Genomic DNA, 25,471 nt, shown 5'->3' with positions numbered 1-25,471 from the left:
GTGTGTGTACAGTGCATATGAGTACACATACATGCAGAGCCCAAGAGAGAGGAAGTTGGATCTCTTGGAGCTGGAGTTACAAAATGTTGTGAACCACTTGACAGTGAGACTTGAACATGGGTCTTCCTCAAGAGCAGTACTTGCTTTTAACTGCTGAGCCATCTCCCCAGCCCCAAGTAGTTTTTTTTTTCATTGTTACTTTCAGAGTGTAAATTAGCACAGTGTTTTCTGACCACTGTGTCTCATGCTACACTTCCTACACAAAGAATCCTGTTTTAAATAAAACAAAGGGTTGCCTGGGCCATGGCCACGTCTAGTTGGTTTAGCAGGATGAGAACAAGTGATCGGTGCTCCCTGTTCAGCCCCGCAGCCCATCTCAGAGTCACCATGTGGCTGTCAGTACTCACCAGACGTTGGGTAAAGATGGAAACGTCCTCTGTGCGGTTGTCAGAGTTCATCTTCAGCAGCCTCCCAAACCTAGGAGAGCTGACAACTGTAAACGTTATGGTTCTGTTTCTCGCCTTGTCATCGTTGGTCACAGCTCTCAGGGCCTGAGACGAAAGTGGCTTCGTAGAACCTAAGGTTCAAATCTTCACATAAGTACAAAGCACACAGAGGCGGTCAGCTCCTCACGTGATCTCTTTAGCCTTCTGAGAACTGCCGGGAGAGTGCACCGCTATGTATGGCCCAAACTAGCCAATGGGGGGGCTAGTGATCCCTGGAACATCTTCTCAGGGGCATGAATTGCCTCTGAACCCCAGGAAAAACCAGCTCCTCAGAGCTTCTCCTCCTATCATGGTCTGGAATCTATTTGATTCCCTCGAGCAAAGAGTCCCTGCCAAGACCTCTGTGGCTCAGCCCTGGGTATGTAAAGAAGGATCTGATTGTGTGCTGCTGGGAACCCAAGAGACTGTGGTTCCTAAGAGGGTGGGGGCTGCCTTGTAAGCAAGCACGAAGAACATCCCAGGCTTGTACCAAAGCCCGTGTGAATGGCAGGGTTCTGGATGTGGAAGGACCATCGTTGTGGTATGGAAGGTCTGAAGGTTTCAAAGCTATCTTCTGGGACAGAATCCTCCCTCATCCCTCCTAACCTCTCTAAAAGGGCTTTAGCATGCATCCTCTGCCGAGCAGCCCTCAGAGTAGGTCCTTTGTAAACTGCTTTTGAATTTATCAATAATATTAGTAAATAATAACTATTTATTATAATACATAACCATATAAAAATAAAATATTTATCCAATAATAACTAAGCCTCCTACACGGCATCCATTTTGTTTTCCTTCCTTAGCCTTTGTAGTCTTGAACAGGAAGGGCCACCATATTTGATATTTAACCACATTAGACTTTTGATAGTTCCATGGAGAGGGCAGCTCTGGGTCTGGATAACTTTCAAAATCTCAAGGACCATTCTGAGTTCTCATTCAAAACACCTGAGCCTCTGAAATGAACACGAGGCTCTTGGGGTGAAGGGGGTGAACCCGTGGAACCCAGCCTCAGAAACAGGGTTCTGCCTCAAGCTCAGGACCTCTCACACAAGTTCAGCTGCTGCACGACGTGCCCAAGTGCTGCTCAGAAGTTCTCAGACGTCCTTCTCATGCCTGCTCAGCCGCTTTCTGGCTTCCAGAGCTGTCAATCAGGGTTAGTGGTCACACCGGCTCGCTGAGTGCATTGTTTCTGTGCCCGTGATCAAAGTCATCACTGGGGCTCTCCTCCGATACCTGTCAAGTTTCCTCTTACGTGTATTATGTATAGCCCCTGACCACCTCAACATCCAACTTCCCCTGTTGCCAGCTTTGGAACACCCCCTCCCCACCTTAATTAGTCTTCTTATAAGTGACCCTGTTTGATAACCCAGTTCTTCCTTTACTTCCCAGGTGATCTTTAGGGGACAGGAAGTAAAAAAGGGACTCTTTAAAATATGCTGGATTTTTTTTTCCTAGCCGAAGGATATGAAATCATTTGTCGAGCCTCCCTCCACAGCAGGTGACTACTTACCATAGTCAAATGAGGATGTCCACCTGAGGGCATATATCAGATAACAGATACAGAAAACATGGGGCAGGGAGAGGTCTCAGGGGGCAAGCGTTCTTGCTGCCAAGCAAGAGGACCAAAATTTAATCCCTAGAACCCACATAGTGTAAGGAGAGAGTGACCTTTGATATCTCACCACACGCACTCTACTGTGTGTGGCATGCGCGCGCGCGCACACACACACACACACACACACACAAATGTAATTTAAGATGTTTTTAGAAAGAATCCCTTCTTCTTTCTTTCGGTTCCTCCTACAAGGGACAGATGGGTTACTGATGTCATTTCCTCTCTTTCATGACAAGAGGCTGAGGCACAGGATTCAGGAAAATGATCCTTTGTTGGCGAACGGCTTGACTCTGAACCTACAGAAGCATGCCTCTACAGCATGACTGCAAAACTTTCCGGGTTAATCCCTCCAACACCCAAGACCAACATTCCTTGAAAAGGAGCCAAGTAAACGAAAAAAATCTACAGCCTAAGGCCACAGTATATTCCAGCATGCCACCACTAAAGTTAAACAAACAAAATCTGTGGTAGAATTCAATGCGAAAAACTCTTACAAAACCTTTTCTTGGAGAATAAATCACATAAATCACAGAGAAGGCAACAGAACACATGTCAATTAAATCTACACGAATACCTCCCATTTATATATATGTACATATATATGTGTGTGTGTGTGTATTCATGTTATACACACATACCTATTTTACTAAGTTCACAAAAATATTTCATTTAGAGTAGCTGTTAAAAACTGATTTTGCTGGGTGGTGGTGGCACACGCCTTTAATCCTAGCACTCAGGAGGCAGAAGCAGGTGGATCTCTGTGAGTTTGAGGCCAGTCTGGTCTACAGAGTGAGTTCCAGACAGCCAAAGCGACATAGAGAAATCCTTTCTCTAAAAATTAAAACCAAAGCAAAAAACAAACAAATAACGAAAACTGACATGCAGATTTGGCAAAGCATAGACGTGATAGTGAGTCTGAAAGCATTCACATCCTATGTACTCTAATTAATACTTGTTTTGTATAAGTATCAAGCCAGGGCTAAGTGTACACAGGAACCAGCACAGAAACTTCCAAGTCTGATGAACTACAAAGGAAATTCAAATGGTATGGTGTGGACCAGATGTGAATTAAATTTCTTAAAGGTTTAATTTAATTTCCTTTTTGGGGGGTTGTTACTAATTTAGGCCAGGTTGCAATACTTCACCAACCAAGGAGATTAAAACATGGGACGTTGCTACATTGTTGTGGCTATTAACTTGCTGTGCATCCTCTCTCTCTCTCTCTGTCTCTCTCTCTGTCTCTCTGTCTCTCTCTCTGTCTCTCTCTCTCTCTCTCTCTCTCTCTCTGTCTCTCTCTGTCTCTGTCTCTCTCTCTCTCTCTCTCGTGCATGTGTCAATATATCAGTATGCTTGGGAAACAAAATGAACACCTACCCCGATGTCCCTCTCCCAGGGAATGGACATTTCTACAGGAGACACCCTGGGATGCTGCCCCACACATACAGGAGAGGAGCTGCTGAGTACAAGCTCTAGATCTGGGATCAGAATTGCTGTGCTGCCTGTAGGGCTTGACTTCTGTCAGCTATGTGACGCTGAGACCTCCTGAGCCTCGTGTCTTTCACCTGCCAATGGGGATGTTCAAAAGCTGTGTTCCATATATACCATTTCACTTAAATTTTTTATAACCCAATGTGGTAATTAAAAATCTAAGTATTAGTAGCTGAAGGTCCAGCCTATAATAGGAATAGATTTTTACTCCTGCAACAGCCCTAAAATAAACCATGCTTTTACAAGACAACAGACTTGCCCCTGGGATTTGAGAATGAATATGGAAGTTTTGAACTCAAGGTTCTGTAATAGCTGGCATAGGATATCTTACATCATAGCCAGGGGCAAGATGCAGCGTGCCTCTTTGCCCTTCAAGGGACATGGCATAGCAAGCTGAGGATGGGAACTCTCAAGGAAGATACAGAAGGTGGCTTTGATCATCACCTTACAGCTTCACACACAGCAGCGGGGACAAAGAGCCCTCAGGGCACTGCTGAAGAAGCCCTGCGGAGCAAGGTTAGGTGGATCCCTAGAAAGGGGACCAGGTGACAAAACCACAGGGATCGTGGTCATCCTAGGTAACTCTAATATACAGCTGGTGGCCCCTGCTACTTGGGAAAGCTATCACAGGAAGGACAGTACGAAACAGGGGAGCCAGAAGGTCCACCTGAACTCTAGGACTAGGGGTACCACAGCTAGGGGATTCCATCACACATCCCTGCCACTCAAGAGGAATGGATACGAAGATTCCTCCTCTTTCCTCCTGGCCAGGAGCTGGAGCAGGAAACAAGGCAGGGTGGAGACACAGGCGACTAAGAATATCAACTGAGCTAACAGGCAGGGAGGGCTTGGGAAAGTGAGGCCAACATCTGAGTTCCAGCAGGGAGCTCTGAGACGCACACGGGCTGGGCTGCGGTTGATGTAAGACTTGCTGGAAAAAGAAACAGTTACCAGGACTGTGGCCAATAATGCACAGAAGGCTGTAAAACCTGTGAGTTTTATATGATCTTCCGAAGGTCAAAGAGGAATTTGGCCGCTTTAATATATTTTTTCCGGCTACAGTGATTCAGTAAAACATTCACCAGAGACTCAGAAGTGTCGGAGCTAGTGTCTCTCTCTTTCCGCTAATACGGCTGTCATTAATTATTAAACCAGACGATGCTGAGCTAGATGAAAGGTACTTAATCTTTTGCAGCAGCCACAATTACCCTAGCTTTGGAATTTTAAAAATAGATTACCATGTTTTTCCGATCACTGAGATGTAGCCGATTATTAGTTTTTTAAAGCACTCAATGACTTCCTAATTGCCTTGGGGGAGGGGGAATTGTAGAGTTCCATACTTACTCGGACAGAAAATTCGCAGAGCATGGAAAAAAATGTTGTTTTCTAATAGAAGAATCCTAGGTGACATATCCCTTGCTGTGTTTGCAAAGGTTCTTTCCATAAACTTAAAAGCTGAGGAAGCTTAGAACTTAAAAATGAACATTGAAGGGCTGGGGATGTCGCTCGGTGGCAGAGGGCTGCCTAGTTTAGCCCTCAGCATGGCCACCATCACAATAACAACTAACAAGACAGCCAGCAGTCGTTGTAAAAATAATAGCAGACAGGTGTCATTTTCCTTGAAGTCAGCTTTGGAAGCAGAGGGGCTGGCTCCACCCCTTGCTGGCAATTTGTATTCTTTCCTCCAAGTCACAGAGCCCGCCAGCTTCCCAAGAATATATATATATTTATTTATTTATTTATTTATTTATTTATTTATTTATTTATTTATTTATTTATTATGTATACAATATTCTTTCTGTATGTATGCCTGCAGGCCAGAAGAGGGCGCCAGATCTCATTACAGATGGTTGTGAGCCACCATGTGGTTGCTGGGAATTGAACTCGGGACCTTTGGAAGAGCAGGCAATGCTCTTAACCTCTGAGCCATCTCTCACCTGGTTCATAAGCACCAAAATACTGGTGCAGCCTCCAGCCCTGTGGATCCCAAGCTAGTTCCACTGTAAGACCAACTAAGATTTTAAAAAAGGAAACAAGATGGCTCAGTAGTTCCCAGCACCCACATGGTGACTCACAACTCTCTGTTACCCCAATTCCATTCCAGAGCATCTGATGCCTTGTTCTGACCTCCACAGGCACAGGCATGCACATGGTGCCTAGACAAACATACAAGCAAAACACCCATACACTTAAAACAAAATACATAAAGCTAAAAACATTTTAGACGATCCAGTCCCAGTCCGGAGACTTGCATGCAATTTGTATAAAGTGAGAGGCAGCCACTGCTGCTATATTTAGGATTGCTGGCTAGCTGGGCCATAATTAAAAAATCACCAGGGTCGTTTTCCATCTATATTAGATTGCTGATGTCTGTTTTTTTCCATCTGTATTTGATTGCTAATGTCTGTCCTTTAAATAGGTTATAAAGTGCAGGACTGCCCTAGCCTTTCCTTTTTCCCAACATTCAGGCCATCTTGAGATGTTATTGTTTCCGTCTCGTTGTTTTATTGGAAATAACGAACCCCAGCTCTCTCTCTCTCTCTCTCTCTCTCTCTCTCTCTCTCTCTCTCTCTCTCTCTCTCTCTCTCTCTCTCTCCCTTGCCCTTGTGCAAATCTTTCCCCTTTCCTAAGAATGTTTGCCATAGTGGGTCACAGCTTCTTCTGTATCAGTCTGGCTTAGATTATTGGCAAACAGCCGCTCAAAGCCAGCACTAACAGAAAACACAGGCAGGCCCCAGGTGCTGCAGATGACCTTCCTATTCACAATGCAAATAAGTCTGAGGAAAGTTAGAGACAGGGATGAGGTTCAGCTGGTGAGTGCTTGCTTAGCATACACAAGGCCCTGGTTCTGTTCCCAGGAACATGTAAACTAGGCATGGTAATGCAAGCCTGTAATTCCAGCTCTAGGGAAACAGGTGGGAAGATGAGGAGTGCAAGGTCACATGTTCAAGACCAGCCCGGGCGAAGGGAGATGTAGCTCCAAATGCATAAATAATAGAGATTTGGGGTCTGTAAGGACTCTATAAGAGGGAGAAGTACAGACAGTAGACAGCCCCTCCCATGAATCCTTCGCACTTGCATCCTTCGCACTGCCCCGTTCCAGTCCTTCCTCTCCAGGGAAGAGGCGAGGGGAGAGACAGAAAGGTTGCAGAGGGCCAGCCTTGCCTTGCTGCTGTCAAATTTCTGCTGGAATTCTGTGGGGGTGGGGACTTAATAGACGTATCTAGAGTCCTTCCACAGTAAGGGACATCACTTTATGCCATACACGTGGATTTTCTGAACGAATAGATAGGAAAACACTCCACCACCATCTCCAAAAACTCCCTAAGCCTCTTACCTGGGAAGATGCTCAATCCTCTGTTGACTTCCAGGCTAATGATCAGAGCTCGGGCGGTGACGCTAAAGATTTGCCGAGGTGCAAAATTCAAACCATCAGTAACCTGGAAATTAAAGCCTCCTGACATTGCTCCTTCAAAAGAAGAACATACACTCTGGTCAGTTTGATTATCCTGAAAAAGTCACCTACCTTCACCCCATCTCCCGCCATGGTTCTCTGCAAGTAAGTCATAGCAATTTGTAGTGTATGAATGAGCTGTTGAGCTCACTAAATCAATTGCTGCTGCATACCACATACATTTGGATTCACAGCAGACAGCCTGTAGGACTGTGGTCCCATAGACTGCATCACCCCCAGAGATGTCACAGCCTGCTTAGTCTGTGTAAGGATGCTCCACAGTATCTGCACACTGATGAAATCGTTTCTCAGATTGTGTCCCTGACTTTGAGTGATACTTAATTGCATTATTGACAAGAAACAAAGTTAAGACACATCTATAAAGGTTAAAAGGTAGATTCCCTTGACCTCTGACACATTAAAGCAAAGCACAGATGTTACCACTGAGAAATTTTTGAAAATTAAAAAAAAATGCTCATCACCTGTATTTTATTATTTTGAAATCAATCCATATCAATAAAGTATCATATGTCTATAACCACACAAATACTTTTTGAAATCTTGGGAAAGCTTTATACTGAAAATGAAAACTTAAGGGAAGGGGATATTTAGCATCTTGCAACTGCTACAAACCACCACACTTTTAATGGAATATGAAAAAGAGAGGGTGGGAAGATTCCAGCTCAACCCTGCACAAGGAACTGTAGGCAACACAGATGCTGAGAGCTGGAGAAACAGTCTTTCCCAGGGAAGAACACACTCACTGGCTACCCAATACCAAACAGCCAGCTCTGAAAAAATAAACACAAACATACACACATGCACATAACAATGAAAAAAGTAGCCATGAACTTAAAAGGGAGTTGGGAAGAGTATATGGGAGGTTTGGAAGGGAGAAAAGAGTGGGGGAATATTATGTAATTATACTATAATCTTAAAAATAAGAGAAATTAACACATAAATATCCAAGTCAAGCTAACCATATTCTGAGTGCAAAGAGAAGGAAGGGAGAGACCTGGCCTCACTTTTGTTAAGGATCTGCAAGGAGATCACACTCCCACCTCTGTCAGAGACTGGTAATGCCAGTAAAGTGGAAAATTAACTTATGTACATCGCTGAAGTGGAGATGGATCAGCATCGATCCAATTCCCCACGGTGCTTTACCAGTCTCTACTCAGGGAGACTGGTGGCCACATCCACATCACTTTTTGAAAACGTCCACCTAGCAGTAAATTAAAAGCCTACATGCCCTTACAGTATATACTAGGTAGAATGTATCTTTGTTGCTCAGGGGGAAATAAGGCAAAGAAGGCTATACGGTCAGACTGCAGTAATGTACAGCTACTTCCTCATTAACACAGATTGACAGGAGGTCGGTTGATACTTGACATCTTTTACCTCTTAGCTAAGCAAAACTCACTAGGAGGCCCCAAATCCTCACTAGAATGTTTACCAGTGGTGTTTTGGCTTTTTTTTTAGAGAGCATATTCATAGGTCACTATGAAAGAGACAGAGTCCAGGAAAGAATAAGGCACAGGGTGTGCCTAACTCCTAACAGGGTTCACAATCAATTGTTGTGCATTTGCTTGCTTTACCAGAAATAACTTTTCAAAGTTGTATTTAGTGAAACACAAAATTAAAGAGAGAGTGCCTTCTACCACTAGGAATTCTTTAAGTGCCTTATGAATCCAGAAACAAAACAGGGGCGGAACTAGAAGATATTAAAACAAATACAGACTGTCAGACAGCGTCGGACCTAACACTAAATAGGACCAGGAAGGAAGCAGACACATAAGGCACTCTGTGGATTCTCCGTGGCAGAGCTCTGAGTTTTCCCAAAGGTACTCTCAGGAGGGCCAGGGATGGAGAGTCCCTGGCTGTAGACATCTTTGCTGCATCAAAACCACTTACGTTGCTGTACGGACTGGTGAATTAGATTAGAGCAGGGCACTTTGCAAATGTAAGATGCTAAGCAAGATTAATTAATCCTTCCCCTTTGTTTGGGGCTGGTGATGGACAGACGGACAGCTGGTTCCAGCAACGGAGGCATCTGCAGCTGGGCACCAGTCACTTCGAGAATTAGCCTGTCTCAATGTCCACTTAGGAAATATAATTATAACGAATTAGCCCCCATGTTATCCTAGCCTTTACCTCCTTTTCCTCCTCCTTCTCCTCCTTCTCTTCTTCTTCCTCCTCCTCCTCCTCTTTCTTCTACTTCTTCTTCTTCATCTTCTTCTTCTTCTTCCTCCTCCTCCTCCTCCTCCTCCTCCTCCTCCTCCTCCTCCTCCTCCTCCTCCTCTTTCTTAAAAGAAGCTATTTTCTCTAGCTACTAAAAGCAAATATTGACCTGGTAGCTGACAAGTCAATCAACCCAGAGAGCTTACTGTCGTTTCTGTTCTTCATTGCAAATGGGAACCCTGTCTCCTAACCCGCCATGCCCTTCAGGGGAGAAAGAGCAGCTTGGGGGGCAGGCCACCCTGAGCCTTTCCCAACTGTAGGTTTTTTCATCTCAAAAATGGGGTCATGACTTTGTATGGCTCAGAGGATTGAGGAGCACTTGAGAAATGACATATTCAGTGTGACCACACCTCCTGTGCTGCCTGACAAATGGAAGAGGTTTAAGAGTGTTGAAATAAGTCTAAGCCCCCCCAGTCCCCAGCTCCAGTCTGTGACCACTACACAAGAGCATCCGTATGCTCAACTGTGTTCAGATTCTTCTGGCAGCTGTGTGTTAGGTGCACAGATCATCAGGACATCACTGCCGCTGAGTTTAGGTGTCTTATCTTTCTTGACTTTACTACATTCTCAAAGAAGACAGTTTAAAGGAACCGGGGAAAAGATGCGATTTAAGCTTTCAGGCTATGTGTTCCTACTCTCCTTTCCCATGCCTCCTTCCAGCTGCTGCCCATCCTGGTCCATTGACAAGGACAGACTTATGACAAAACCAGGCCAGCCTGGCCAAGTTCCTAGGCCACCTTTTCAGCAAATGTTGTTGGGATTGATTCATTGATGACTAACAGGGAGCAGAAAGGGCCCCCAACCAACATCAGGACCCCATAAATACAGTGACACACATTCATTCATGAATACAATCCTCGTACAAAAGCTGCTTTGTTCACTAATGGACCCCAGCATCTAGAATGTTATTACCTGGTACAGAGTTGGTGTTCAAAATTATTTCATTTGTTCAAAACAGTTTTATTTATGAAGCATCTCCTATGTTCTAGTCACTGCTCAGGGGGGCTAAGGATAGAAGAGACCCTGCCCTTTCTTAGAATTTTTATACTGTCTTGTGGAAGGGAGGTAAAAAGCAGAGGTCCGACTCAACCTACGCTAGTCTCACAGTCAGGGCAAGAATGGAGAGTCACAGAGAGATGCTATGCCTGTGAGTGGAGTGGGAGGAACGGCTCTCACGGAAGGGAACTGACCTTACCTGCCCTCCTCAGTAAGCCTCGGGGGAGGCATGTGCAGGCTCCAGTGGTTTTATTAGCTTTCCTAAATATGTTCTTTAAAAATCACAGAGCTTGGGAAGTTTTTGCATCCTGTGGTTTTTCAGTCAGTAGCTCTTAGGTATGACGGCTGCATCACTCCCTGCTCAGAGCACGTGTTCTTGACCCTACTCTGCAAGGTCTTAGCTCTTAGATATGACGGCCGCATCACTCGCTGCTCAGAGCACGTGTTCTTGAGCCTGCTCTGCACGGACTTAACTTTTAGGTATGACGGCTGCATCACTTGCTGCTTGCTCAGAGCACATGTTCTTGTGCCTGCTCTGCACGGACTTATCTCTTAGGTATGACAGCTGCATCACTCGCTACTCAGAGCAGATGCACTTGACCCTGCTCTGCCCTGTGACTTACCAGAGTGCACAAACACGAGGTGACCCTCATCAATTTGCGCCTGAGTGAAGTTCTGAATGCTTCTGCCAGGAACGGACTTGAGAGCCAGGTGCCCGTTGCTGGGAGGAGTGACCCAGTAGACCAAGTCCTGTGGGGGAGAGTCCCCATCTTCAGCACAAAGGTCATCTCTGGTCATCTCAGTGGTAGAATTCACCCACACCTGAAAGAGAAGAGAACCACATAGTCATGATTTTGGGCCTCATGTAAAAAGACAAAAACAACTAAACCCACTGGAGTTTTTAAAGAATGGATTTGCTTTTTAAATTTTTAATTTTATGCATATAGGTGTTTTACCTGCATGTATGTGTATATGCCATGTACATGTCTGAGGCCAACAATCTAGAGTAAAATATTCAGTATTTACTCAACATTAATTACCCAACAACGCATATGAACTGATGTATATCTAACATAGAGCCAATGGTTACAAAGCACCCTGAACATGCTAAATTCACTATACAGAATCTCAGACCATGCAGTGTTGACTTCGTTAGGTTGCTTTGAGGATACCTACACATTGCTTTTAGTAGCTAATGGTGTCACCAGCTTTTAACGGTTGAGGAGGAAAAATGCACATTGCACATTTGCTATGCCCTTTAGTCTGTCTTACATGAAAACAAGGGTCTGGTTCCTTTGTTCTTGTGCTGTTTGCTGTAGTAATAGTTCACAGCTGTAACCATAGCTGAGAAACATGGCGGCTTCCTCTTATGTTGAAACCTTATACATTGTCTACACATCTCTCTCTGTCTCTTGCTCTCTCCTCATGCCCTTCTCTTCCACGGTGTGTGTGTGTGTGTGTGTGTGTGTGTGTGTGTGTGTGTGTGTGTGTGTGTGTGTGCGCGCGCACGCATGTGCACATGTGTGCAGATGTGTATGCATATTCGTGTGCATGCAGGTTCAGTGTGTATGCACACGCCTGGGGAGGCCAGAGGAAAACCTCAGGTACCTTTCTTCAGGGTCAGGTACTTTGTTTGCTTTTCAGTGGTCTCTCACTGACACGGGGCTCAGAAATTAGCCTTGGGCTAACTGTCCAGAGAGCTGCAGGGGTCTGCCCATCTTCACTTCCCCAGCACTGGGGTTATAAAGGCATGGGCAAGGCTGTCTGGTGTTTTAATACGGATTCTGGGGACCAAAGTCAGGTCCTCATACTGGCATGGCAAGCACTTTACTTAAACAACTTAACTCAACCGTTAACCAAACTGATTGTTCATCTACAATGAGCCAGGAACTAGTTTAGACACTTGCACTGTGCCAGCGGATGAAACAAAGGAGCGGTGTCCTTGTGGAACCCCTACTTTAGCAGAGGGCACAGAAGGACACAGAAGAGAGGCAACAGGCAACATAGTGAGTTATAAAGTCACTGCACCATGAAAAAGACAAAACAAAGTAGTAAGGGGATTCTGGGCTGTGGATGTTAAAACAGGAGGCTTGTTGGAGGATGACCGAATGGGGCGAAAGAAGCCACGCCATGCACACATGTGCATATTCAGGAGTGGGGAAAGAAGATGGCACAGGAAACACTGGAGTTAGCTCAGGGGTAGGAGGAGTGAAGAGGCCATTAGGGCAGGAAGAAAAGAAGCAAGGTAAAGAAGACAGAGGTTCCAAAACATAAGAGATGGTCAAACGCGCTGACAAAATGTCAGCTTGTCCTTGAGGGCAGGAAGAGAATTCAGGTAGAGTTCTGACCTGGCATACAAAATTTCCAGCTAAAGCCATGATGGTCTATAGAGGCAGGGACACCTGCCAGTGGGTGGCACAAGGGCCCCAGAAAGAATGGTAGAAGGGAGGCTTGAAGGCAGCGCAGGATGGGAAGTGGTTTGGTTCTGGGAGTCTACTGCAGGTGTCCATGAGAGCTACAGGAAAAAGAAAGGTTAGGGACTGATGGCACATTTGGGGCCTTGCCAGTGTGAGGCAGCTTGGCACACACCTGCCAAGAAACACCTCTAAGGCAACACCTGCTTCCAAGAAAGACCTCAAACCCTAAGGACATCAACTTTTTAATGTCTACCGGAAACACAAAATTAATGGAATGTTCAAATCACAAGATTCATTTAACTTGTGGAAAGGTCACAGTTCCTATAAAATATCTAAGTCGGTGTGTTTAACAAAATACCATGCCCAGTCATTCCAGTTTCAGATTTTACATTTTTAAATCATTCCATGTGGCTTATTTTTATTTCTTCAGAAATGAAAATTGAGGGGGCTGAAGAGATGGCTCAGTGGTTAAGAGCACTGGCTGCTCTTCCAGAGGTCCTGAGTTTGATTCCCAGCAACCACATGGTGGCTGACAACCATCTGTACTGAGTTCTGGCGCCCTCCTCTGGCATGCGGGCATACATGGAGACAGAATGTTGTATACTTAATAAAAATAAATATATCTTTAAAAAAAAGAAATGAAAATTGATTCGGGAATATGATACCATTTCTTTTCCTATAACCTGTAAACACTTGTTTTTTTCAATCAGGAGCACAGAAAAACTGCCCAAGCCCATTTTCCACTGCAGTCCCTTTACGGCTGAACAGGGCTTCCCCTTTCACCACGGGAACACACCGTCTTCCAAAACAACTGGAAAACCTGTCACTCAACACAAAACACCCTCCGATCTTCCTTTCTCTTCACATCCAGTTTAGTCCAATTAGCAACCCCATTGCTTCAAGGTCAGCATGGTTCAGTGCCCAGCTTTGGATCATAATAACTCCACATAGGTGGAAAGAGCACAGCAATGACCTCACGCTTGAATTCAGATTAGAAAATGATCCAAGGCTCAAAAAATAAGTATCTAAAGACAAAAACACTGGAACCTGTGGCAATCCATCCAAACTCACCTTTGCTCATAAACGAAAGTGCAGCTGACCCACGGCCAAACCTACTGGGGTAGACTGGGTCTAGCTATGACCCAGTGCCATCTAAGTTGTGATACTAACATTTGAAGACCCTGCCCTTTGTTTCAGATCTCAGGAGAGTTGTGCAAAGCGTTCTGAACTCGCTGCCCTTCTGGGTGGCGCTCCAGGACCGCAACTGACATGGCATCTTCCTTCTCCCGCTGCAGCTGGTTGTAAAGCTCCTTTGAGTGATAAGTACAGTTCAGGGTGATAAGTACTTGCCAGGGTGTAGCTCAGGGGGAGAATTCTTGGCTAGCACATACGGGTCCTTCATTCAATTCCTAGGACCGTCTAAAGCCAGTCCAAGCCAAACAGGAAAATAACTAAGTGGTTCAATTTTTAGGGTTAAAAACAAGGCAACACATTATAGTATTCTGTTACAGAAACTTGGAAAATGGGGAAATGAAGCCCCCTTGTGGCCAGAATTTTATGTGGCCTGTATTTAAAAAAAAAAAAATCACTGTTTACGCTTAAATACAAAAGCACGCTTAAGAATGGATTTTAGATCAGAATACAAAGGAGTCACTCGGGATGGCCTAACTCTGAGCCTGGTTTGTCGAAATTCAAATGATCCCACCCATGCCACCAACGGCTGAGCAACACACCTGAATGGCCGGGGATTTCAGGCTGTGTCTTGTTTCTGCAGGAGAAATGCATGCCCCCAAATGCTGAGCTAGAGAGGTAATGCTTGGACTGTGGCTCTGAACCCCCACCCAGAGTCCAGGATGCCATCGGACTCTTCCCGCCACCCCCATGGCCTTCTCCAAAGCAGACTCCTGTGGACATTCTTTTCATCTGCAGGCCCTGATAAGAGTAAGAAGAGAAAGACCACATAAGATCACCTGAAGGTTTTAATAAAAAGCGGGTTGGAGTTCAGAGATGACATAAAGTCTGGGCCAGGGAGATGGCTCAGCAGGTAAAGGCACCTGACGCCAACCCTGAGGTCCTGAGTGTGAGTCCTGGGACCTATAGAGTGGAAGAAATAAAATCTCAGCTTCCTGAAGTTATTCTCTGGCCTCCATACTTGGGTTTGGTGAACAGGCATGCCCCCTCCCAAATAAATAAATAAATAAATAAATGTGATTTAAAACAAGACAAAATATAAATCTGAAGACTTGTGGGAATCACATTTTGCCTCTGTCCCAGACTCTGTCTCTGACTAACTTTACTACTTGGTCAAGTCCTGTCTCTCTACCACCCCTACCCCACCCTACTGCAACCTAGGCCTATGCACACAGTATAGGAGTAGCCTCCTCCTAACCCACTCCTAAGCCCATCACTTCCTCTCTTACATTTAATCCCACATTCCTGGGAAGTTGTGTCCTTTTCCTGTTTCCTCCAGGTCCTTGGGTTCCTTCACTGTAACTGTGAAGGAAGAAGCAATGGTGCTTGGCCATTGTGATCTCAGGCTCTTAACGGAAGTCTGCTACTTGTTCTCTTGTTCGTTCTCTCTCTCTCTCTCTCTCTCTCTCTCTCTCTCTCTCTCTCTCTCTCTCTCTCTCTCTCTCTCTCTCTCTCTCTCTCTCTCTCTCTCTCCCAAGAGTCTTGCCCTGTAAAAGATTCTTCATCTTTATTAGCTACCACTGTGACTGGGAAGTGGCCATTATCTTCACCAATGAATTGCTCTGAGTTACAGAGAAGAAACGATCCCCTAAATTTGGGAAGGACTAGTGACATATCTGCTCCTGGAAAATGTGCTCTCGTCGCTGTTATTTTATTTTAGTGCATGTGCTTCCCATATTCACTTCCCAGAGGGTTGACAGACCCAACAATTCTTAAATATTATTGGCGATTGACTCGGGGGAACTCCCTGCAATATGACCGAGACAATTAGCCTTTCCATGCTAATCTGCCATCGTTACTAGACAGTCGAGTGGGAAAGACAGAAATATTTTGAAAACAAAAATAACTGGGGGGGGGGGGGCGAAAATAATAGCAAATCTTAGATTCTATGAACTGCCTAGACAGGGTTTCTAAGTTAATAAATCCAATCCTGGCTGCTTTTTTTGGCTCCTTTTCTAGTTGAAATTAGATCGAGATTGATAGTAGACATTATTATTATGCTTTAAAAACCTCAATGCACAAAACTACATTGTTCTGAAACCTTTAGGCAACTTTATTCACTGTGTATGTGTGTGTGTCTGTGTGTACCCGAAACTCTACCCTTATCCTTGGGATATTTAAATACTTGTCATTTGTTAATTTTCTTCCTTGTGACCATGACTTTGGATGACCACAGCAGCTCATAAAGTGAGCTGGTTTGAAAGAAGATACCTACTGCTCATTATCCAAGCCTACTTTCTAGCCGGGAAGGGCAAGGCCATGTGCAGGAGCAATGAGCAGGTGGGACTGCCTTGGATAACAGGGCTGGAATGATGAAGGAGACTTCAAAGCTGAGGACAGGAGGCAGGCTTCCCTGCTTGGAAGACAGAGGACTCTTAACGTAGTAAAAAATCCTGACAGTTGTTGGGTGTAGGTCATTTATAGGTGGGAACAACTTTGTCATAACCCTATGGTATCAGTTTCTAGGAGTTGAGAATTTAGCAATCGCAAGAGATGAGCCCCTAGAACTTGACTCAGCCCATAAAAGATAAAGTTTCAGGACTAGACAATGACTCAGTCGGTAAAGTGTATGCCACACAAGCATGAAGAGTTGGACAATCCCCAACACCCATGTAGAAAGTCAGGTCTATCTGCCATGTGTCTATAATCCCAATACTGAGGGTGAAGATGGGAGGATCCCTAGTGCTTATAGGTCAGCCAGCCACGCTAGTCCAGATGAGCGTCAGTCCAGTGAAAGACACTATCTCAAACAAACAAACAAATGAGGTGGAAAAGACACTCAATGCTGACTTGACATTATTCTCCAAAGACATGTGCACATCCACCAAACACACATATACATACATACATGCGCAAAGATCATTTTCCCAAAAACAGAGAGATGGAGGGGCATTGCTCATTTATATAAAAATATCTGTCTTTGCTAGTTTCATAGCTTAATGCCTTTCAATTACCCAAAGCAATTAGTACATTTTACACATCAACTCTTGTGTGTGTGTGTGTGTGTGGTGTATTAGACACCAGGTATTTTGGTTCTGTATATTATATTTTGTTTAACATATTTTTAAAATATTGATTTGGAACCATAGGACCTGTAACCTCCAGATAATTCCTACTATGGATGGCAGGTGTAACGTGTGACTCTGAGCTCAGACTACCCAGGCTCAAACCCACTTTTACTAACTGTATGGTATTTGTCAAGTGACTTACCCTTTCATTGCCTAAAATATTTACTGTAACCCTCCTTTGATTTCAAGAATGATTGAAAGAATTAAATGAGGAATTATCTAATCAGTTAAGTGATACATTTATATATTTATAGTTGAGCCTGTTTCATAAGCTGGGCTTGCAAATACTGGCTACTTCCCAGTATTATCTCTGGAAACCAAAAGAACAAAATTGCATCATGCTGAGGAGTTCTTAAGCTCAGAAATCAACCTCAACGTGGAGCTGATATTTATCATTCTCTTTCCACACCCCCCCCAGTTATTCCCACACTCCCCTAAGTTTTTCACAGCAAGCTTACTTCAGACTGATCACCTCTGTTCTGGAATACTCCTTGACTAATAGGGCTCCTCTCACTAATATGCATACACATGAATCATCTAATAACCCTGTCCAGAAGAGTTCATAGGAGTGAATGGCAGATTCTTCTTCTCAGAGAAGTCCACTTGGGGCCCGGCCCTAGGCTGGTACCTGAGGCTGGTAGCTAGTTTTGTACACTGGCTTAAAACGACCCACAAATGATACCAGGGGCTCCCCTGTCTAAACTGTGCAGTGTGGTCTGTGGTGGAGCCCTCCTTTTCTCCTGGGAGTCTGGGATTTGGGTTCTTCCCAGGCAGAAGGTGCCTGCCTACCTGCCAGGTTTCAGAAAACAGCTTGGCGACTCGGCAACTAACTGAGCTTCGAGGTGGAAGCCACTTCTCAAGAGCTGTCACAGTCACTGGGCCAATCGACTGTGTCCTGCGTGACTTCACTGGGAAAGCACTCGCCAGCTGACCTAGTTTCCTCTGGACTCCACCCCGGGTGCCGCTTCCCTCTGCTGATTTTGCTTTATTTGTTTCTCTGAAAAAAATCTTAGCCACAGCACGCCAAGTTCTGAACATCTCTGCCAATCCCACCTAGGGAGGCCTCGGTTCCCCTAACACACACGCCGCCTTAAAAATGTCTTGTCCTTGAGAGATCTTCCCTCTCTACAAAGTCAGTGTTCTCTGAGCAGAATCGTCCTGAATGGTGGCACACGCACCGGACCGGAGAGACTCGGCTTCAAGGCCGCTCCTTCCTTTCTGGCTATACCACGCTTTAATGTTCCCAGCAGTTCCTTGGGCGGACTGTGAAAACAACACCAGTTATAGAAGAGACCAGGACTAAGTGAACATTCAATAAATGTAAACATTTATGGCAATGTTTAACCACCACTGACAGCTACAGTTTCTCTCAGTAGCTAACGGGTCACTTCTCAGATGACTCTTCTCAGAAGAGCCTGTGTGGGGGAGAGGGACAGAAGTAACTGAAAATAGGAGGTTTAGACGCTTGGCCAGTACATAGCATTCGAGAACAGGGTGAGACCGGAAAGAAAACCCAAACTAACACATTCCAAAGGCACAAGTGCTTTCCTCGTGAAAGGCAGAGGCTGAGAACTTGCCACGCTGTGAGACACCTGAAGCACTAACAGGAGTATTCCTGAGTACCATTGCCTGGAGCCAACAATAATGAATACTGAAACTCCAGCCCTTTTCTAACAATGCAAGGCCTGCTACCTAGACTAGCCCCTGTGTTGCCTACACAGTGGATTAATAGGTCCTGAAATGCTTCATAAATTGAGGTCAAGGTTTTCTGTTTCTGATTTCACTTTTATCCCTTCCTGCTCCTCTGTCACCCATCTGGCAGCACCGTCAACAAAGGTCCTTTGCTGCTTGCACCAACCGTTACTCATACATGGTGATGTGCTGTGCCATCCTGTGGCATGGTGGGCTAGACACTTGCTACTTAGAAAACAAGAGAAAGTACTTGGCTGGCATGAGCAGAGCCCTGGGAACCCCAACACCATTTAGATACCAAACTACAATGCCCTATAAGTTAAAAAATAGTTGATGTTTAAAATCCCTCCTCCAAAGAGCACACTGAAGGAAGCAAGTGGAGATTGTCAGAGTAGAAGTCAACAGAGCTCACAGCCAACCCCAACAGAACCTCATTTCCCAAGTTCTAGTTACCTAACTGAAAGAGGGAGATAACTTGATACTATTTTTTAAATGACAAAAATGTATTAAAATGTATATAGTAATATATATCCAAAGGAAACATAAATTATTATCTTCCAACAGTATCCAACAAGATATTGACAAGTAATAGCTAATAATTCTTTGAAACAGCGGAGACATGTTAGCATACAAGGATGGTCATATATATGCCTTATTATTTTACCATAGCAATGATATAAATCCAAACCAATTTGGTTGCCCTGAGGTTCTTATGTAAATCAAAAGCACACAGCACTTACCTGGAGGATTTTATTGGCTGTTATTACCGGAGACTTGTCATTTACAGACTCAACAGTCACAAAAAGAGTCTGAGGCAGACTCTGTTTCCCAAGCTCCGAGCTGCTGGCCAAGATGGTGAGACTGTCCGTTAGCTCCCGACTGCCATCATGAACATAGTGAATCAACTCCTGCTCCACCTGAAACCAAACCAACAGAAGCACTCAGTCCCAAACCATGAAAGAAGTGCTCAAAAAAAAAAAAAAAAATTCCAAGTGCAAAACTCTCCCTAAGGCACAGAAGCATGTCTTCATCCCACGACGGAGTGGGAATTGTGAGGATGGCATCACACTTCATCCTAAAAATAAGCAAAATGCCACTTTGTCCTAAAGATAGGTTTAAAGAAAGGTAGAGAAATGCAAGGTGGTGCCGGAACGGGAATGCTGAATTAGTAGCAGAAGACAAGTTTAAATGCCACCTCTGACAGTAATGTGTGCTGCTGGGTGCACATAACCCAGTCCCTTCTACCAATGGGACACCACGGTGAAGTTCAAGTTCAACTTGCTTATTTCAGGTGCCTACATTTGGAAGGTTTTGGTTGTTTTATTTGACAATCCAAACCATCAGAGTTAGGCTCCCCTGGGGTTTCGTTTCTCTTCCTTGGAAACACATGGATCAGGGAAACTATAAAGTTCCTCACACATATTTTCTGAGCTAAGGAGGCGTTTCCTTAACCGTTTTCTGTGTCTGAGGTTATGTGTGATGGTAAGTTTTAATTGTCAACTTGAGACAATCCGGACTCACCAAAAAGAACAGCTCAACTAAGGACTGTCTCCATTCGGGGGAGTGACTCAATTAAGGCATTGATGTAGGAAGACCCAGCCTACTGTGGGTGGCGCCATTCCCTAAGCAAGGGGTCCTGACCTATTTAAGAGTCAAGAAATAGAGCTGAACAAAGGCAAGCGAGCAAGCGGTATGCATATATTTGTTTCTCTGCTCTTGATTACAGATGGGATGCAAGTTCCTGCCACTGTGACTCCCCTAGAACTGTAGGCAGAAATCAGCCTCTTCTCCCTAAATCACTTTTTTGGGGTATTTGGGGGGGTATTTTATCATAGCAACAGAAATGTAACTAGGACAATCTGCTACCTTCTAATCTTGAGCCCTCACTTTCATAATAAATCATGTATCTCTTATCTCTTGTTAATATATATCTCCTGTAGACACACTATGGCAGAATACATTACAATCGAATCATTCTACCACAGAAGATCTCTTTCACAGTAATAAAGCAAATGTAATATTTACTTTTATTCCCTGTTAGACGCCATCTTTTTAATTTCAGTTCTGAAGTTGGCACTGGATGGTTAGGGTATTCCTCTTTGATTTGTAGAAACCAAAAATCTTATCAGAGTCCTTTCCCCTCTCTCAGACTTGACTGCTGGAAGCACGGAAGATTACAGTTCTGCACCAGATTGCATTCAAGCTAGAGGGGAATTTAGCTTCACTGAGTCTGCTACCAAAACACAACGGTAAGAACTTCCAACGACCCAAAGGAGTTGTTGGAATTCCGAACAAGTCTCTGGTGCTGTGTTTGTTTTGACAAAATTTAGCCAAAAATTTGAGCGGTTCAACTGAGCCCATTCCTGTAGCACACTTCCTTTGAACAAAGCCTTTTGATCTTACAGTGGTGTTCCTGACGGGGTGGAAAGTTCAGTCCCCTCAAGGGAAAATCATGGCCACAGGTGCTATGAGAGATTCTGGAGTTCTGTGGGTAGAAGATTCCAGACAACAGGGCCTAACCTCGGATCCCTAGAATACACTGTTAGGCTGCTCAGGCACAACCAGTGAGTGGGACTCATCACAAGATGAGAGATCTCAGAAATGAAAGCAATCTAGTGATAGTGCTCACTGCCAGGACACTTTTCCCGAAGAAATATATCACTTCCCCCAAATCATACACCCTTTAATGAGCAATATTTAGCTGGGAGCTGAGAAAGGTCCAAATTGCATACCATTTAATAATATTTGGCTGAACGCTGCCTCTTCCTATCCTTTGAAAGCACCCCCCCCCCCCAAAAAATCTGCCGATCAGATGAAGGCCCCAGCCTTTTCTAGCTCTCTTTTCTGGTTTATTTATTTTTTTCTATATTACTAATAATCTTCATTCAAAATGCTGCCTTTCACAATTTTCCTGCCTCTCTGTCTCCTTGTTCCCCCACCCGAGGAGAAACTCCACAAGGACAGGGTTACTGCCTGGTTAATTTGTCAGGATGACCTCATCACCGAGCTCCAGAAGCCCTGATCTAAGACATTCACAAACTTCTTACTGAGCAAATGAAGCCAGGGTCTCTCCAGTAAGACACTGAAGACCACAGACACATAGGATCAGGGTTACTTTAAGTGAAAATGACAATATCTCAAAACCTAGAGACTACAGGGGTTACACATAAAGAGACAGTATAAGGAATCACCTGACAAATAGGGACATGTGACTTTGTCATATGTCTATGTCTATGAACATATGTCTTATGTCTATGAACAGGCTGCGTGGAAACACAAATGCCCCAGGAGACAAGTATGTCTCCACACAGATTTCAACAGGCAACTCAGAATACATGAGGTAAAAGTATTTGATTCAGCTTACAGCAAAGCAGGCGGTCACCATTGATAGGTTTCCTGGATACCATGATTGAGAGATGAGAATAGTCCTCTTCCCTGGGTCAGAAGGAGAAAGTGCTCTCCTAGCCTCTGCATTCTGTCTCTTCATGGCTTCCTAATGATACCTCTAGCCTCCTTGACATTGGATGCAGACCACGCCTCCTATGGGCAGAGACTGGAACCCTCCAAATGTAGCCCCAAATACCCTTTGCCCCTCCTCAGCCTGTGGGTACACCTCCCCAGATGGTCCCTCATCTCTCAGGCCCCCACACTCTTGGCTATGCTGCTCCTTTAACTCACACTGCCTTTTTTGGGTTCCTAATCTCTTACTTCTGTGCTCTTTATCAACTCCTCAAAGTCTAGATTGACCATGGTCCCTTCACAAAGAGTTACAGTCTTCTCTCTGCTCTTCGGTTAGAACTGAATATGCCAGCTCTGTACTCCTACAACACGACCATGGAAACAGAATATGAGAGGTAAGAGAGCATCCCAATTAAAGATGAAGCATCTGGCTCCTCCATGGCACTTCCTGAGGCAAGGACGACATTTCAGTTACCACAGCAAAACATAGCAAATAAAACAGAGCATGCCTTTAGTAAGTGGATTTAAATCCATTAGGAATCCCATAACTTGGATTTTCACATTTTTATTTACTTTTATGTTTGGGTGTTTTGCCTGTATGTATGTCTGGGCACAATTTACATGCCTGTTAGCCATGCCAGATCCCTTACAACCAGATTTACAGAAGTTGTGAGCCACCATGTGGCTGCTGGGAACTCAACCTGGGTCCTCTGCCAGAGAAATCACTGCTTTTAACTGTTAAGCCAACTCTTCAGTCTCCAACTTGGCATTCTTAGAGGCAAAATGAAGCAACATACATGTGTTTTTAGCTGGAGAGGCAAAGCCAGGCAAATGTAGTGGTGGGTAGGGGGTTGTTTGTGGTTTCCAATCTAAAGAGTTTGTATTGCTCGGGGTTTCTAAGGAAGAGCTGCAGGGCAATTTTCAAAACTGAAAAAATAATAAACATTGGTAGAAGTCATTAATTTACTCCTGTAAGAAAACACAGTCTAATAATAATAATAATAACCAAAGCAAAGAAACCAGATAGCAACCTCGAGCTATCGTTGACTTTGGTTATTTCATCTGCCTTCAAAATCTGGATGCCAGATGAGCAGTTGTATCCAGCTTGCTGACTGCCAGGACTGAGCCACCCTAGACACCTGTGGCCCCATGTTTATAGATATATACTATATAACTATATATATAACTATATAGTTTATAGTTATATAGTTATAGTACGTTCTTCGTAAAACATCTGGTGAATGGATGAAGAGGTACATGAATGAAAAACGTTCACCAAAGATGAAGTAGCTGAGTGTTCCTGGTATCAATAGGGACAGGGTACTCTTGGAGAAGTGGACATTAGTAAGGACGGCAGAGTCAGTTCCTGGTGTACAGTCAAACGTCAGAAGATTGGGAGAAAGTAAAAAAATAAAATCTAGGACCTCTGACCATCTTTCTCTCAAATGTTTAGAGTGTGTGAGGGGCGCAGTGATGTTTAGAGTGTGTGAGGGAGGCAATGTGTTTAGAGTGTGTGAGGGGCGCAGTGATGTCTCCTTGTGGGAATAAGTCCTCTCACCTCGCATTTTCAGCAGAAACAGGATCTAAGAGAAGCTTCCAAATTCATAGCAGTGAAAAGAAATGTTGAATGTTTTTAAACTACAAGACCCATCTCAGGAAGTAGTAAATACGCCATCACTGAAGATGTTCAGGCAGTGTTAACCCCGTCCCAATGGGGACGCTACAGACAGGCTTCTAGCATCCTGTGCGAAGCTGGACCCCAAGGTCCCATCACCCTGAAGTCTGTAAGTCTAAATGATAAAGAGTCAATTCCAACCCCCTCCCCCCGTGCCGGAACAACATACTCAAATATATTAACTGTGATTTATTACCTGTTTCCTGGAAAATTTCATTAGCTTTACTCTTGGAAAACTGGAACTTTGAACATAACCGTGCTTTGGTGGCTCGAGGAGAACGAATTTACAGTCAAGATTCTCAAAATACTTGCTTGGAATTCTGAGGTGGTCTGGTAGAAGTGCTTTGGAACCCCCTTCCTGAACCGTGAGATTCTGTACTTCCAGGGGGATCCACTTAGGGATGATATCCAAACGCATCTCTACACTCCTTACAAAGTGGGAGTCCCGGCTCACATCTAGGGTGAACTGATCCTTTTGTTGGCCGGGAGCTGTCTGTACATAAAGGACATTGCCGTCATCAACATCCTGCCGGGTGAAACTCAGAGTGGGCTTTCCGTTTGTACCCACGTTGCCATCTTCTGTGGTAGATTTTTGGAGGTGTCCATGCATTGGTGGAGTCCTGACTACAAACTCTGTCTCCGGAGGGATCTCATCTTCAGTCCCAGCCTTGTTCACAAACACAACACAAGAAGAGCACATGAAGAACCAGAAGCGCCAAAGCTGTCGATGGTTTCACTTTGACAAGTGGCCTAAGTTACAATCAGTGTTATTACACAGCTTAAGATCAGGTCTGACCTGGGGCCATGCTGATCATGCCAATATTTGGAATCTCAGCCCTGCTCACAAACAAATGAATGAATAAATGGTCAACAGCACGTGTGTAGCTATAAAGCATTTGCACACAGCAGAAAAACACCCTGAATATTCTAAAAGTTAAGGCAGAAGAATTAAATGTTATAAGGGAGGGGGGCTGGAGGCTTGCCTAGCATTAAGCACATGCAAAGCCATAGATTTGATCCCCAGCACCATGGTGGGGGAATTATGAGGAGAAGGAAGCAAGGATGGTTTCAGGAAGAAGAGTTGCATCACTAAAATTGCACGACTGTAGAGGGGGAAAAAAAGCCTTTTCCCTGTTAAATTCTACTTTCTCTAGCTCAGCATTTCCTGTGCATTTTCATTTTATTGATTCAGCAAAGTCCATTTAGAAACTGTCTTTGCAGCAGATTAAGTCACAAGAGGGAGCATGCCCCCTCGTGGTGAGACGTATTAACTCTCTAAGTTTGAAAAAAAAAAATGTGAACCGCTAGTTATTGCCTTTTCTTCCCTTAGTCAAGTTTCATTATTTACCAACCTGATTCTAGCTCCCGCTCATCTCCGATATTATGGGTTACTCTTGGGAAGCTGGCCTGCGTCCTGAAGGCAGAGTCGGAACAGCCTGCATGTCTGGCCAACTGTTAAAAACACAGCTTTCTCAGCCTACACTCTATAGGAGATGACCCTAAAAACAACAGCCAGGCCAAACTGATCCATAGGTAGGGCTGTGCCTACTAGGAACTTCGTGGCTCTGGGCTCACCCCAGTACAGCTCCCCTGGTCTAGATCAGTTTTATCTACCAGTTTAGGGAAACTACACAGGATCACATCCAGAAATAAAGAAAGAGACTGTGCAATGGTGCCCTAAGATGTTTGGGGA

The 25,471-nt window shown here is 44.4% G+C and overlaps 1 protein-coding gene across 1 annotated transcript in view; it reads right to left on the bottom strand.

Annotated features, from left to right (window-relative positions):
* Positions 1-25,471, bottom strand: part of LOC126507955 (chondroitin sulfate proteoglycan 4-like) — a 55,344-nt gene that overhangs the window by 15,099 nt on the left and 14,774 nt on the right. The window contains exons 4-8 of the mRNA XM_050152809.1: positions 23,975-24,445; positions 19,385-19,561; positions 10,900-11,098; positions 6,926-7,057; positions 408-577 (exon numbers count right to left, since the gene is read on the bottom strand). Of these exons, the coding sequence (XP_050008766.1) occupies positions 408-577; positions 6,926-7,057; positions 10,900-11,098; positions 19,385-19,561; positions 23,975-24,445 (1,149 nt within the window). The remainder of the gene's footprint in view (positions 1-407; positions 578-6,925; positions 7,058-10,899; positions 11,099-19,384; positions 19,562-23,974; positions 24,446-25,471) is intronic.

Source organism: Alexandromys fortis, unplaced genomic scaffold, assembly GCF_014885135.2.
Source record: "Alexandromys fortis isolate MF-2015 unplaced genomic scaffold, M_Fortis_MF-2015_v1.1 scaffold_73, whole genome shotgun sequence".
NCBI classification, from domain to species: Eukaryota; Metazoa; Chordata; class Mammalia; order Rodentia; family Cricetidae; genus Alexandromys; species Alexandromys fortis.
Note: the sequence above shows the minus strand (reverse complement) of the source record. Positions and strands in the feature narration are given on the sequence as shown.